The 16770-nt window shown below is 48.4% G+C and overlaps 1 protein-coding gene across 1 annotated transcript in view; it reads right to left on the reverse strand.

Moving 5' to 3' along the window:
- COL22A1 (collagen type XXII alpha 1 chain) overlaps positions 1-16770 on the reverse strand; it is a 274799-nt gene that overhangs the window by 153008 nt on the left and 105021 nt on the right. The window contains exons 14-17 of the mRNA XM_063079935.1: positions 16181-16234; positions 14190-14234; positions 2849-2902; positions 665-709 (exon numbers count right to left, since the gene is read on the reverse strand). Of these exons, the coding sequence (XP_062936005.1) occupies positions 665-709; positions 2849-2902; positions 14190-14234; positions 16181-16234 (198 nt within the window). The remainder of the gene's footprint in view (positions 1-664; positions 710-2848; positions 2903-14189; positions 14235-16180; positions 16235-16770) is intronic.

Genomic DNA, 16770 nt, shown 5'->3' on the forward strand with positions numbered 1-16770 from the left:
TGTCCTCAAACCCAAGGCTGCATCTCATCATCCCTCCTGTTACAATCCAGAAAACATCTCGGCTTCTCTTTCTTTGTTACTCTGAATGCTTTGAAAAGTTATTATTCCCATATACATTTTCAAAAGCCCTTCACAGTTTGCCAAAAATCTGTACATGGAGTGATTTTACAGAAATTCTAAGCAGAAAATGTATTTAGTTAAGTCTTGTTGAAAGATGCTCTAAAATAGACGGCCAATATGATAAGATACAACCTTTATTTTCTTTGTGACAAAGGTCCTACATTATCAGGATTCTTACTCTGATTAAAAATAAAAATGCAAAATTTTGTAGAGGAAAGAGAAGGAGAAAAGAAGAAAGAAGAAGAGGAAAAGAAGGGGATTGTAAGACTAGTTTTTGTACTTATTCATAGCTTTCCTTAGTCTGAAAAGTATTTTAAGTAGCTTAAGATTTTAATGCATCTGAACAATAGGGTTTTTTAAATGGCTTTTTACTCCTAAGGCAGAAAAAATTATTATAGCCAGAAATGCCTTGCTATCTGAGATCCTGATGCCCAACTCACCACCTTTGTGGGCACCTTGTTTCCAGAATCCCAGCCCAGACCCTCCTCCTGTTTACCTGCTTGTCTAGAGCCCAGAGCCATCTGCAGCCCAGGGCCTGGCTTACCTTCTCTCCCTGGGACCCTGTCGTGCCAGGAGGGCCAGGTCTTCCCTGGAGGAGAGAGAAAAGGTGGATTAGGGAGACAGTGGTGGTGAGTGAAAAGAAAGAGGTCAGAGAGCGACTACAGCTCCAAAACTGTGGCTTGGCTTTTCCCCAGAAGCCAAGGTCCCCTGGACTTTGGCTCATACTCTCTGGATTGTGCTCATTGCTGGAAAGTTCTTCCTCGACTAACTTAAATTCCATACCTCTACGATTTGCTCTTTGGCATCACACTGGTGCTGCAGTGTGGATCACAGACTCTGAGCAAGCAAAGGGCCATTTCCTTAGGGACCTGAGGGACACATCAGAGAGAATTGGGTAAAGGTAGAAGAAGCAAACAACCAAGATTTGTCTTGGGCCTGGGAAGCATCATGGGCGAAGTCAGATGGAGTCATCTGTAAATGAGTCTCCAGGCTGGAGGGAGGGAGGAAAGGGCTACCTAGACTCTGGCCAGGATTAGCTAATGCCATGAGGCAACCGAGTTCCCAGAGAGCTGGCAGTGGGGACACTGAAGACGCATTGCTCCTCCTCTCTGATGTCCCCACACAGAAGCTTCCAGGAGCTTCCAGGAAGAAATCCTGAGCTCCTGCAGGGAGGGGACTAAGGAGAGGCCCCAGGAGCCCCCCATACTGGGAGTCTGCAAACCAGTCTCCTCAGAAATGAGGAAGGACCTGGAAGGCAGTTGAGTGATCAATGTCCATCCCACCGAAAGATACAATTAGAGATGCATTCCGAGATGCACGAACAACACTCTCGCTCCCATTCTACTCTGAACAGCGAGGATCTGAACACAGCTCAGCGCCCAGTGGCAGGAGAGACCCTCCACAGGCTGGCTCTCTTCCACGTGCTCAGACCCTCCCTGCTGCCCTCCGACCACCGGTACCAGATCTACGTGCTGGTTTATTGTTTTTTCCACATTTTCTGGTGGGAAGTGGCCTTTTCTTTCTTGGTCATCACCAAGTGGGTACTTCTGGTGACAAGAGCCAAGCCAGGCACAGAGGCAGCACATGATGGACATTTTTAATACGTAAGTAAGTTACAGTATATTCACACCATTAAATACTAATTGGTCATTTGAATCATGACTTGGGTAAATATTTAAGAGAATGGCTTCATGTTTATGAAATAATGTTGAAGGAAGGGGAACAAGATGTAAAACGTATGGTTCCAATCTGTTAAAGGACACTAAATACAAATCCAGATATTATCTCTTGGTGATGAGAATAATTATAAATTTAATTTATATTAATATAGTATATTGAAATTAATACATACTGTAATTAGTATATATAGTGAAGTTAATTTATGTATTTTAATTATTTTATCCACCATTCAATATTTATATGAATATATTGACTAATATGTTGTTGTTACATGAAATATGATAAGCATTTTCCTAATTGTTTTTAATAGGATGTATGATTTTAGGTTGAATTTAATTTTTATTTTTTTAGCCATGGGAACAGATCACACATTCACATGGTTCAAAACTTAAGTGCATCAAAGTTTTGCTTCCACCCTATCCGCCAGCCCCCTACAATCCTCCAAAGGCAACCAAACAACAGAATTCATCATTTTCTTATTTATCCTTCCAGAGAGAGTCCATGTCTATACAAGTCAGACTTGTGTTTCTACCACACCGTTCTATACTTTCCTTTATTTTGCACTTAACAGTGACCCTTTTAGACCATTCCCATCAGTACACTGACTTCTTCATGAGTGTCCACAGCCTCATATCACCACCTGTATCAATGCATCCTGACTGATTGAACCAGCTCCTTCCTGATGAGCATTGGGTTATTTCTAATCCTTTACTCTGTGGACAAGAGGGCAATGGATAACCCTGTGCATACATCACTTTTGATGTGCATGATGTCCAAGGCCTTTACATTAATGATAACACATCATGTTACTCAACGTAAAATGGATTTACAGTGGTGTATTTACTGCGATCCCCCAGCTCTGGCATTTGCGGAGTCAAGAGTCAATGAGTGACCATACAGCCAAGGTCTGGTCGCTGAGACCCCTGCAGCCTCCAGCTGAGCAGTACAGAAGCCAACCTGCAGAGGCCCTACAGGGCTTAAAAGTGTCAGGGTCCAGCCATCCCTGTCCTCTGACAAGACCAGCCCACCAGTGCCCACGCCCACCTACCTGCTCTCCTGTCTCCCCAGGCTTCCCGGGGAATCCATCCAGGCCTCGCTCCCCCTGGCAAAAGAAGAAAAAGGAAGAAATGAAGAACGGGCAAGTGATCACCAGGGAGCAGCCAGCTGAACAGCCCTGTGGTCACTGTCATGAGAAGAGGGCAAGCCAAGGCCCTGAGTGTCAGACCGTGTTCAGCTCCACTCCCCACCAGGCACCTCCAAATTCAGGAGAGTCAAACGCACACACACAACAGCACTAGAGCTGGTGTGTACTAGGGGGTCAAGGGCCATAGATCAAAGGTCATAGACACTGGATCCATATCTCTGCTTTTCATTTCTTGAATCTGTTACTCAGGGATGGCCATGTACTTTCTGTGAGCCACAGTGTCCTCATCCCATGGGTCTTGATGGAGGTCAAATGTGGATGAGTGGGGTTTGTGATGCAGCGCATAAAATTGCAGGTGTATTTGTGCATCATTCATGTGTCCAGTACATATGTGTAAACGTGCACTATGTTCCTTGTGCTTGGAATAAACTCAAGTTCATCGTTGGCTAACAGTAAGCTATCATCTGTGCATCCATCCAACACCCGTCCATCTGCCTACATGCAGACAGAGCTGAGCTGAACCTGTCATTAGCTGTGGGATCCTGAGCCAGTCGCTTCACCTCTCTGACACTGTTCTGTCTCCTGTGTTTCAGGCGGAGGAGAATAAATTTTTCCTCAAAAGATACCTGACTAGATAAAGAGGTAATACATCTAAAACACCCACTTATGATCAGCAGTCAGTAAGTGCCAACACTCTACACACCGGTTTTCTTGACCAAGGCCCAGGAGTGTGTTGCACTCACGAGTCATCTCTGTGTCTAGTGTTTGCAGCTGGTGTCCTTTCAGGTGGGCTGCAAGAGCACAGTTGATGGAGAAAGACAGTCTCCAAAAGGTGGCTTCAGGCTAATAGTTGCAGTCCTTACACGGTGCCCCAGCAGCCGTGGCTCCTTTCCTGTTGCTCAGATATAGCAGCTTATCTCCCTCTTCCCTGCACTGGGCTGGCTGCTCTCTCTGTTGCCTCCTGCGCACGCTTCAGGGCTCAGCTTAAATGTCACCCCCTTGACCTTTTCATACTAATCAGATGCTCTGTGCTGCTCCAGCATGTCCTATTTTCATCTCCCCCATGTCCCTTAATTCAGTTTGCATTTATTATCCATATTTACTGTCATTCTGGCTCAATGAGGACATGAGCTGTGTTCATACTTTTCACTGCTGTGTCCCGCAAGCCCAGCTCAGGGCCTCCCAGCGTGATGACCCAGCTGACATTCATTGAATGACTGGAAGACTACACATGAAAGTTATTTTGAACTCTCCTTCTATCTCGCTGTAACTTTGTTTCCCATGCTGATATTTCTGTGTGTGTGTGTGTGTGTGTGTGTGTGTGTGTGTGTGTGTTTCTGAGGTTGCTGTGCTTGTCTTAGGTGGTCTGCCTGTGGGTGTTGATTCCGTTCATTGTAGTCCACTTCTGGGGATGGCAGGGTCAGGTGGGACTTCCTGTAGGTGGGATGCCGCAGTGGCTTTTCTTTTGGGGGCGGATGCTCATATTCCTTCTAAGGATTCCTTCTGGCTACCTGGGGAAAGGTTATCTCCCTTAGTCTGGGGACAAACACCGTTGCTTCCCACCATCCAGTTCAAGCAGGGGACAAGGGACAAGCTGCTTGACTCAGTTTCCCCAGGTACAGGTCTCCAGTTAGCCAGTGAGAACCGCCCCAGGATCCCCCACTCCTCACATCCACTGGTGTGAACCTGGGTCGTCCCGGTACCTCTCTGAGCTCTGCAGTTTGGATTCCCCCATCTTGCATCTACATAAACTTAATCATACAGGATTTCTATCTCTCATAAACTACCTAAGAAATTTAACCCTTATGTACACATTTCTATTTTCAAGCACTATTATATTTTAATTCTTTAAAAAGTCTTTTCACCACATGAGACTTGGGGTGAATGAAAAGGAAGGCTGCCTGTGTTTAATCTCTCCATCAAGTGATTCCAGACCCGCTGTTCCATCTTCTCCTACTCCAAACTCTGTGAGGTTGGCAGGCTCAAGGGCCAATAAGAGATGAGGAAACTGAGGACAGAGAGGAAACACATCCCCAGCTGGATATGATGGTGCTGGCACCAAAACCGGGCCCACCTGACCCTTAATCCTCTATTTCACTACCCCACAGTGTCTGAGCAGAGGCACCTGGCAGAGCATGCTGGGCTCTCCCTGTGAGTCCTAGAGTGGCTGGGGTGGTCAGGGCCTTAAAACCCGTGGAATCCAACCCTCCTGTGTGTAGATGAGGAAACTGACAGCCTCCAGCGGTGTGCCTTGTCCAAGTCACACAGAAAATTAGTGATAGAAACAGGACTAAAGTCAAGCTCTTCTGAGTTCCAGTCTAGAAGTTTCTTTCTAGTAGCATGAGATCCTACTAAATATCACCGTGGAATTAGCACTTTTGCAGCACTCAAAGAAAAATGTACTGAACAGTGCTATTTTATAAGTTCTGCATCGAAGCAGAGGGCTCTGCCTGTTGCCCAAGTCTCGTTTCACCTCCTTGCATTTACAGACCAGCAGGAGTGGAGACTGAAGCCAAGATTTCTCTCAGCTGCAACTCGGGACAGCTGCAGGTGTGGGAAGGGGGCTTGGCTGGACATGGTGTCAGCACAGGAGAGGGAGCCAGAAGGACACGGCTGGAGGGCTGACAGGTGGAGCTCATCAGCAGGGGTGAGAGAGGATGGATGAGGATGGAGGAAGAAAGGAAATGAGCTGGTAGAGAGCAGGGAGGGAGAAAGGGAGACGGAGATGGAGATACAGAGACAGAGACAGACACAGACAGACCACTGCGCTGGCCACAGAAGCACCTGTGAGAACAGTGTTTGGCTCCTGGCACAGAATGGGCATGAGACCCAGGGTTCTCTGAGGTGCAGGGCTGCGTGGAGCAGTGGTTACCTTCATGACTCAGCCCCAAGCCCTGGCTCTCCTACATTCAAGCTGTGAGGCCCCGGACTAATTCCTCAGCATTTCTGTGACTCAGTTTCCCCATCTACACACAGGGAGCATACTATTTCCCCAATAAAGCTGCTGTGAGGATTAAGTGAGCTCATCTATGTCAACTGCTTAGAATAATGCCTGGTACATGGAAGGTGCAGATTAAAAGTTGGTGAAGCAGAACTAGGAGCAGCCGTGTGGGACAGGGGAAAAGAGAGAAAAAGAAATCAGCTGAAAGGGACCAGCAGGAGGGGATGTCATGGAAGGGGAAGGGGACCTGAGTTCTGATCCTGCTTCTGTGGATGGTCAGCCACTGCTGGGAGGGAGGCGACCCCTTGCTGGGGCGCCTTGTTGTCATGGGGTTGAGATGATGAAACAAAGAAAAAAGGCAGTTGTACCACCGGAACTCTAGGGCACCTCTGATTCTCTCATCCTTTAATTGACAGACAAGTGTGTGTTGATGCAAATGAAAGGGAACCGATCTTTGTTCTAAGAACCAGGTGTTGAAACAGGCACTAACTTCATGCAAAATTTACAACAATTGGATGACATATCGTTCCCATTTGCAGCATGGAAACCGAGTCTCAGAGACTACGCACGTCATCCTGGTTCACCTGGCTCCACAGGTCTCAGTCCTGACTTGGGAAGTCCAGGGAGGCTCCAAGTGCACTTGCTGCGGTTGTGAACAGCTGGCAGCAGAGGGCCCACTCACCCCACTCGCAGCAGAAAAGCACCCCTGCCCTCTCCAGCCCCGGCGGCCCATTCCTAACCATCTGAAATCCTGATGTTGACATGCACACCTAATGTGGGAGGGGGATGTGGGTTTCTTTCCCTTCTCCTTCACATACAATTTAAAAACTCTGATCAAATTGGTTCAATATCTGATAACCACAGAACTACAGAAATGCATTGTCTTTTTCCCAGAAATAGCTGCAGCCCTCCTCCTCCCACGAAGCAGGACATCCCATTTGTCCCTCTTGCCCCTCTTGCAGTGAACGCCTCTTGTCCTAGATCCAGTCTAGCCTCATCCCATCCTACATAGACCCTCCCATAGCCTCCTAACCCGCTTCCTCCATCTCTGCTCCAATCCGTTGCCTGCCACCAAAGGTCTCCTCATTATCTGGTTCTGGGCATTCCTCCTGCCCCAGACCCCAACGGCTTCCTGCACCTGCAGGATCTAGTCTCAACTCCTTGGTCTCACAGTACAGAACACCCGCATCCACTTTGCTCACTCCGTGCCACACTGTGGTCGAGTGTCACTGCTCTCTGTCACCTGAGCACATCCCTGCCCTCGCCTGCCTCTGACCCACACTACCACCTCTTTCCAGAAAGCCCACCTTCATTCTAATCTCTGCCGACCAACGTTAGAATGCAGCACGTATGGCAGAAAGGACATGTGCTCGGGGGAGACAGAGGTGGGGTCTACTCTTTCCTGTGCTAGTTCCATGACCTTTAACAAGAACTCCGACCTCTCTCAACCACTATGTACTCATTTACTAAACAGGGATGTTTAAAGTACTTTGATCATCTTTTGTTTGCTTTTTTTTTGGTCAGAATTTGTGAGCTAACCTACGAAAAATGCCTGGTCCTAACAGAAAACCACTCACGGTAGATAATACCATGACAACCCAACCCCAGCGCTGGCTCCTCCAGGAAGACTCTCCTGCCCCCTGTAATTTCTCCTTCTGCTGGAATCTGGTTATTCCCTCACCGCTTCCTCCCATAGCATGCAGGCTCTCCCATCCCGTGCTTTGGGTGTCCTACCTTTTACTCTAGGCTGTGAGCTTTGAAGGGCAGGAGCCTTATTTGATTTGTCATATAGCCTCATAGGACCTAACACTCGATGACGCTCGTGAGATGAACGAAGCCGTGCATTACACCAGCTCTAGTGCGGTAAGTCAACAGCAAACTCCAGAAGCACCTGGTGACCACTGCTGTGCTCAGACCACATCACACAGCCTCGGGATGTGGAGGTGACGGAACACGTTCTGTCTTCAGGGAGTCCAAACCACCCAGTTCTGATACCATTCTCACCCTGCAGTCTGAGGAGCAGCCCAGCTTCCTTGCGGGGAATAAAGATGGGGGGAACCTTAGGGGATGAGTGTCACCCTGGCTGCCCCTCTTCAGACACCTCCAAGCCAATGACGACCATTCCCAGGGAACTCCACCTAATGAGCTGCCTTCCCTTTCAGATGGTGAGACCACCATCCAGCGCTCAGAGCAACCCATCCTAGAGGTGATGCAGGTTGCAACTTAGAAGGTACTCAGGACCTCGGCACCTGAGATCTCCAGTTGCCGGTCAGTTGCTTCACAAACGCTGACCAAATGAACAAATGCACGTGTCCCGATGCATCCAGCACACAGTGGACATCCAGCATGGACGCATCACAGGAAGACCAAGTAGACAACACTGCCAGCCCTTCAGAACATCACTGAGGGTGATGGACCTGCTAATGGCTTCTCGTAAGGCAGAGTTGGGGGTCAAACTGGAAAAGACAGGGGTGCCAGTGTCTGCGGGGTGAGTCATGGCTTTGGTCCCTCCAAAATACCAGTTCCCTCTTGCTGAACATTTAGGGAGCATCTACCAGGTGCCAAGTCCTGCATTTACTCTCACAGCCCACTGGATCGTCAGAGCCACTTCCTGAGACAGACATTATTATCCCTAAATGTTAAATAGGGACATGGGGGTCAGAGAGTGAAAAGCTTGTCTCAGGTCCCAGAGCTGCTATAGGCACAGCCAGGATGAGAGTCTTGCCCCTCTGATTCCAAAGCTGGAGCTCCTCCTACTTTACTAGGGCCACTGTGCCCTGAGCTTCCCTATTCTCCAGCCAGGGCAGGACATCTGGAGAGCCTCAGGAGGTCAAGCATTCATAGCCACCCAAAGTTGTCAGGTGGACATGGTTTTCCAGACAGAACTGGGGCCCACAGCATCTAATCTGTGGTCCCTATAGAATGGACTCCTTTCTCTGGTTGTGGGACTCACCCTACAATTTACCAGCCATCCTGAGCCCAGCAGCTCCTAGAGAGCCCACACGGGCTTCACTGTCCCTCAACCACCAGGACCCCCTCATGCCTATGGAGCCTTTGTTCACCTTGCTGTGCCTGCAGAGGCATCTTCTGGAAAATCCCCAAATGAAGGGCCATCTCCCTGCTTTACAGGGAACACCTTGCCCTGGGGCTGTTAGGGGTGCCTCAGTGATGGGTGGACAGCGGCTCTCTCTGCTGGGGCAGTGCTGGACACTGGACCAGCTCCATGCCGGGCAAGGCCCGCAGCTGGAAGGACCTGTGTCAAGGGAAGATGGAAACTTCCTTCTTGCTGATGTAAGACATCAGAGAGATTCCTGAGAAAATAAACTGCTTTAAGTATCCAGCAAATATAAGAACTGGAAAGGGGCCCTGAGCATCACGCAGCCAGGCTCCTCATCTGACAGATGGGGAAATGGAGGTGCAGAAAAGAGGTCAACCCTCCTCTGAGTTGCCCAGAACGTCAGTAAAGGAGTCAGAAGTCATGCCTAGGGCCGAACCAGAAGAACCCATGGGTGCAAACTGCCCCTTCTCTGTCTCTCTACCCACTCCCTATGTGTATAGCACGCACAGCCCAGCACCTTTCAGAGCTTTTTATAAATACCAGTTCTTTTAATCCTTACTGTAGCCGTATGGAGTAGATAAAATTACTCTCTTCAGTGAGAAAATTTCAGACTCAGAGGTGAAATAACTCTCCGGAGGTAACACTGCTTGCAGAGCCTAGAGCTGGGATTCAAATGCAGGCCTCAGAGTCACTGTTCAGGCTTCTCCATGCCACGATGATGCTACCTGGTGCAGGCTGGAGGGACACAGAGGTTGATGGGGACACTGACTGAACTTCTTCCCCTGGACGTCACCTGGAAGTGGTCCTCCACTTCCTAGTAAAGCCCAAAAAGTGGCTCCACAGGGGAAAGGTCTGTGGGCCAACCCAAAGAAGCATTCCAGGGAAAACATTCCATCTTTCCACATTTCTGGTGACACTTCAGGCCTGGTGTGCCTAGTGGGGAAATCCCAGACTGGGAAGAAGTTTCTGGAACTTACTCTCCTTATAATGAGCCACGTGGCACTGGGAAACACATTGCCTCTTGGCTCAGTTTTCCCATCTGTACAATAAGGACAGCTCTCCAGGTTTTCTCTATAGTCCTTTCCAGATCTGATAATTTAGGATTTTGGTAGGAATGTAGCCTTTCTTGACTGGACAAATGTCTTAACACAAGACTCCAAAAGCTTGCTGGAAAAGCTGCCCAACAGTACATGGGAAAAGGCTGTTGATTCAAAACAGTGTTTTGGCAAGAACAAAGCACTGAATGTGTACAGACTGAATTTCTCTTGAAACACAAGTGAGGAAAGGAATGTTTCAGGAGAGACTATAATGGTTCCATTCAGGAGAGACTATAATAAGCTTCAGGAGAGACTATAAGAGTTGCATTCAGCAGATGAGAAAACTGAGGCTCCAGTAGCTCGAGTGGTTGACCCAGCTTGTAAGTGGCAATACTGGCACTCGCCAGGCCTGAGGACAGAACTCAGCTCTCCATTTCAGTCTTCCCTTCTTTGCGAAAGCCAGTCTCACCACCTCTCAGAAGCTCGGCTGAAGCTGCAGCATCCAGCAAGATCTAAGACCACCTTTCAGGTGGTGAGGTGTCCTGCTCTGACCCCCCGGAGAGGGCTTTCTCTCTGCTGAGATGCCGCAGCCCGTGCAGCTTCCCATTTGCCATTTCATCCACTGCTATGGCTTTATCTAAGCCTGTGCTCCAAAACTATATCATCTAAATCCATTCTGTGCATCTCCAAGAAGTTCATCACATATTAGTCGAGGCCCTCTGCAATCTGAGCTTGACCTCAGTCCTTGCATCATCTCTCAGCTGGTGCCCCATGACACACCAGCGTGTAAATAGTTGAGGAGGGACCGTGTACTTTGCTGCAGGTGCCAACTCAGGCAGCGAAGACCCAGAGATGGGTAAGGTGTGAGTGTGAAGCTTGAGGAGCCAAGGGTCTCTGTGTGGGGGTGGGCAAAACACAAGCACATACAATACAAGTGACCAAGGTGATGGGGGCGAGAGCTGCAGGGACAAGCACAGAAGCAGAGGCTCTGGGATAGGCCTGGGGAAGACTTCTGATGGGGTGATGCTGGAGAAAAGACTTATGAAGTTCATGTGAATATTTGTGGATGGCTGGGTGGTTATGTAACTGAAGGAATGAATAGATGGATAAATAAATAGAACGTAGGCTTCTTAGATCAGAGGTCATGGTTATACTTTTTTGAATCCTTTATGGCACATTAAAAAATAAGCACTTAAAACATAGTTTTTCAGTTTTGGGAGGATATCTTCCATGTTCTTTCATGAGGCAGAATACACCAGTGCAGGGAGGTGCCTCTGTAAATCCTAGGCATAGGGTATAGACCAGCTGACAGACACTGAGGCTGGGGCCTGGCACTGCAATTCTACAACCAAGAGAACTGAGGCCCAATAGGAAGAAGGTTTCTTTTTTTCTTTTTAAATTTCCTTTACACTTCAGATCATTGCTGTGTGACTTGAACCCACATCACCTGGACCCGTGGTATATGTTGGAACACTGGACCCAGATGAAGCAAACTGAATCCCCCATGAGCAGTACCACTGGGGGCCCCTGAATTGACCTCCATGAGCTCCTGCCTGTGGATCGTCCCATGCCCCTCAGTACAGGCTTGGCCCAGTCCCTGGCCTCAAGCAAGTGGAGAAGCCATAGCCTTGGCCCCTCTGTTTAGGGGTGCTGCCTTCCCAGACTGATGGAGCCTTCTGGGTTTCTGCCCTTGAGGCACCATATTGGTATTGGAACTGGGCCTGATGACCAAAGTCCTGGGGATCCTGGTGTCTCCATCCTCTCCAAATACAGTTGTCTCTTGTCTTGACACAACCTGACTCTGCCCAAGTGACAGTCCTTTGTTTTGGTTTCCAAGCCTTTAATGGACCAGTTATCTTTCTTATAGAGGGTCTGGTCTTAGGGCATGTGATTTTATGAAGTCATCAATCATTCATTTATTGATTTAGCCAGCAAGGGCCATCTATGTTCCAGGTTCTACACTAAGTACTGTATGCCTGCAGCCATGTGTTGAGTTGACTTTGTAAACTTCTGTCTTGCTCACTAAATTCTTGAGATCCTGAAGGCAGAGCCTGTGCCTTAGTCCTCCTTGGGCCTGACCTGCAACTGGCATCAGCGGGCACTGAGGAAAGACTGAATGCCTGAAGGCCAGTCCCAGACCCCAGGCCAGGGGACGGGTCTGTCCCTCTGACTGTACCCTCAGGTGACAGCCAGGATATGAACCCACATGCCCGTTATTCCACCTGAATCAATGCTGAGCTCCCCCCACACTTTGGACATGGAGCCTCAACTTTCTTCTTGCTTTTACAGTCCAGTCCTCCTGCTGGGTCAGGTCTCCAAACCTTGCTTGCTCCTGCCCATCAACCATGCTTCCATGCGCCCCAGTCCTCAGTTATCCCAAATGCCATTTTCAAGTCCCTACAAAGTGAGGGGAAGGAGCAGAGAGCCCACAGAGAGGAGATCTAGTCAGTAAACAAGCATATGGAAACATGTTAAAACTCTCAAAAGAACCGAGAGATGAAAACCCTAATGACTGGGGGGTAAGGGTTTTGCTTATTAACATTAAAATGATTAAATTTAATATACAAACAAACAGAAGTCATGCTTTGGAGCCTGAGCTGGGGAACAATACTAGTCCCTGCCTCCCTTAATTATAAAGAAGCTTTTGGAAAGCAACTTGGCAACGTGCTTCGAGAGCCATGAACAGGTTCATTTTCTCTGACCAATAATTTTACTTCTTGGAAAGTAGCCTAAGGAAATAATTCTATATTTGAAAGTAAAAAAATAAATAAATAAAGCTATAGGTTTTAAAATGTCCACCAAAGCATAATTTTTAATAGTGAAAAACGGGGAACAACCTTAAATGATCAATACCAGGGGAACAGGCACATAAATTATGGTTTATTCATTCAATGGAACATTGTGCTGTAATTTAAAATAAGTTTCTCCTACAGCAGCATGGGGAAAACACTGCGTGTAGAAACAACAAACATGACACAATATCGAATATGTGATGTGTGACTACGTAACAAGAAGACAGAAGAGTAAGTCCTACGGAAAACGTGCCAAAGCACTTGCTACAGTTGTATTGGGATGGTAGAATTATAACTAATAGTAGCTATTTTTCACAGTTTTCCAACTATATGGAGATGAAACTAAATTACTTAATAATACAAACCATCCTTATAAAACTTGGGGCTGGGCAGTTAGCTCAGTTGGTTAGAGAGTGGTGCTGATAACACCAAGGTCAAGGATTCAGATCCCCTTATTGGCCAGCTGTCAATGAAATAAAACAAAATAAAATAATAAATAAATAAAACAAGAGAAACATGTATTGTAGAAAGATAGAGTGGGGTAGACTCGGAAAAAGTGTCTGGACATGGCTTAGGCTGGAAGGCCACATCCCAGTTCTTGGAATACTTTGCCCCAGATCTTAAGGAGCTCAGCGAATGAGCTTGGTAGGAGATGACCGAGAATTCAGTGCCAGCTGCAGTTCCAGAAAGTGGAGGTGGGTGGGATTTTCAGCCCTTGGTTCCCACCTAGTTGGACTTTGAGCAGTCTGTGCCTCAGTGCACGTGGAAGAACCGGACCTGGCAATTTTTTCCTTATCAAGTGGTAACACGCATATGAAGAAAGACCAACCTGAGCCCCCCTCACATATGTTGTCCTCTCCGGCAATCAACATGTAAGAGCCTGAGCTTAGGCCAGTTCACAAGATGTGGAGGATGAGGCTCCAAGGTGGGTCAGCAATGCCACCACTGTCACCACTAGCCCTCCCTTTTGTTTGAGACAGAGTCAAGGTAACTGAGGAGCAGAGAAGCTATGTAACTTGCCAAGTAACCTGGCAGCAATCAGGCTCCTTGGGGTCCCAATCCAGAGCTCTTTTAAAACCTCTCTGGTATGGAAATCCCTGCCTCAGTGGAGATGGATGCAATGCCTGCAGGAGCAAAGACCACAACTTTCCTGGTACAGCTTACGTTTAGAGTGGGAAACTGACACAGTGTCTGCACTCATCCTGACCAGCCACACATAAGTGCACACACATGTGCACACATGCACACACACACCCATACACAAATGCACACATATGAACAAAACACACATGCACAAATGTGCACATGCACGCACATACACACATTTTTACACATGCACAGAGTGGACAGTCCCAGGTACCCTCTCCTGCTTTTCTACGGGAAGCTGTATTGATTCATCAGCATAGACTATAAATACCTTTTCTCCTCGAGTTCCCTTTTCACCTCGTTCTCCTTGGAGACCCTAGGGAGAAAGAAAGAGCAGTGACACACATCTCAGTCTGGCTTACCTGTGCCTACTGTCTGAGGGCCTGTGGACAAACTGCCTGTCAGCTGCTGGCCAGGGTGGAGGGGATGGTGGCTTTGAAGACCCTATCTCCCCTGTAATCTAACACCACAAAGCAGCTACAATTCTCCCCAGGCCTGGGTGAGCCAGGCCTCTTCCAGGATGAGAGATGAGCCCTTGGGGGCTGGCCCCCTGCCTGGGCTAATCAGGTCCTTATGCCTACAGACTGGGACACATCCTGGCTCCTGAGCTCACCTAGCCAAGGGCAGAGATGTGGCTTTGGAGTCAGTCCCCACCACTTCCTGGAGCCTGTGATTTCATCATGATCATGAATTCCAGGAAGAGGCCCCAACATTGAACCGGAGACTCTTGCCCTTTAAGCCACATCCCTCCACCTCCCCCCAGAGAGAGTCATTGCCCCATTCCTGCATCTCCTGCACCTTCCTCTAGAGCAGCACCCAGACCCCGTGCTGTGAATTCCCTGCCCCTCTGTGCACAGGCTTGGTGAAAATGCCAGCCAGGATGTGAGCTCCTCTGAGCACAGGATCTAAAATACGATCACCCCCCATCGCCCAATGGTCACTCTCTAGCCTCTCACCACACCTTACCTGTCTGACGGTGCTCAGCCCTAGGTGACATACCTTCCACCTCCCCCAAGTGAAATGAAAACCCCGTGAGGACGGTTCCTTCAATACCGTATCCCCAGAGTCTAGAGCAGTGCCTGCCACTTGGTAGGCACTAACAAGCATTTGTTCAGTGAATAAAACATTCAATGAGTGACTGTGTCAATCACTCAGTTAGCACAGGAATTCTGTAGAAGTTTTGCCTGAAGGCTACTGTCTCATTCCGTGGTGCAGAACGTCAGAAGGATGCATGTCCCTGCTCTTCCCAGACACATGTATCACACAGTGAGATACTGCACCCCAGCACGAGCTGAGGACAGCACATCTCCTCCCGGACAGGGGCCTCAGGCCAAGCCCACAGCTCCGTGCAGGGCCCTGCTGGGGGGGCATGAACAGGTCCCACATAACACTACATGAACTCCTTATGTGGTCCCCTCTCTCTCCCCTCCTTTTTTGGAGAAAGGACTCCTGGACATTCAATGGTAAGGATGTTAAAGATGGCAGATACTGCCTTGACCTACTTGCTAATTCCAGGAATAATACATGCATCTTTGGCTTAAAGAAGAGTATAGGGGCCAAAGTCACAAGATGCTGTCCTGGAGAGCAGAAGATCTGCAGGACCACCCAGGTCTTAGGGGCAAGTGGACATCCATGATGTTTTAACATATTTTGGCCAGAAACACAGAGCTCAGAGGTCTTAAATGCCCTCAAGGCCATGCAAGCTGCTTTGTTTGAAAGTGACTTTTCATACTGCTTCTTTCATTTGCAGATAATCTCAAATATTTCCTGTTGAGAATCAAGAACCCTGGTTAGATGCCCAAGAAGCCATTTGGCTCTTTAAATACCATATCTGTTTGTTCATCCCATATTCACTGGAAACAGTGAACACCTAGCCTGTGTCTGCACTGTTCTGAGGGAGAGGAATTCAATACATCCCACCTTGTTCCAGGAGTAGAGGACTGAACAGGTGGGTAAAAACAGCTGCTTTAGACCAAGTGTCAGAAACTCATGGTGTGCTGGTTAATATGCAGATTCCTGGGCTCCTCCCTGCTTCCTTACCTATGAGCACTTAAACCTGTTCTCCAGGTGATTCTTAAGCACGGTAACATTGAAGAATGTCTGGTTTAAGAGAAGAGAGAACAACACTTCACTGCCATGGATATGTGCAAAACAGCAGGTCCCAACTGTACAGATGGAGGTGGAGGGACTTGCAAAACAGCCTGGTTCCTGATTCCTGGAGAAGGGGACAGAACCCCCTCCCAGACAAGTGTCTTTACTTACGGGAGCTCCAACGTGTCCGGGAGATCCGGGAAGTCCAGGCGGTCCTTGGGGCCCCTGCAGAAGAGCGTTCATGAAGTGAAGGTTCATGAAGTGATGGAAAGAAAAGGCAAGAGCCGAAGAATCGCTCGGTCAATAACCATGGGTGGTGATATGATCTGCCACTTCTCGCCCCACCAGGAGCTGCATGTGCTGCTTCTTTGAGGTTTGTAGACCCCTTGACCTCTGCTTCCCTCCTCTATGCAGAGCTCTGGCCATCTGCCACCTGGAGGGGCCAGGATTCACACCTAGATCTGCTCCACTTCAAGGAACAGCTAACAGTGTGCGCCCCTGAGCCATCATGAGGCCAAATGTGACAATTCCCATTTCCACGTGCCCCATTTCCTTTGGCATTCCTGAGATCTGGCCTGGATATGTTCACAGCTTCTGAAACAACCCAACTGGTGCCTGCAGCTCATCATTCACACTTCACCACGGGGTCAGTACCACCGGGATGAGTCCTGACAAAGAGCCCAACAGAAGTCTGAAGAGCCTGGAGGCTCCACCACTACCCAGACCGGAATTGCTACAGCTTTTGAGAAACTGATGTGGAA

This window comes from Cynocephalus volans, chromosome 15 (genome assembly GCF_027409185.1).
Source record: "Cynocephalus volans isolate mCynVol1 chromosome 15, mCynVol1.pri, whole genome shotgun sequence".
In the NCBI taxonomy this organism is placed as follows: domain Eukaryota; kingdom Metazoa; phylum Chordata; class Mammalia; order Dermoptera; family Cynocephalidae; genus Cynocephalus; species Cynocephalus volans.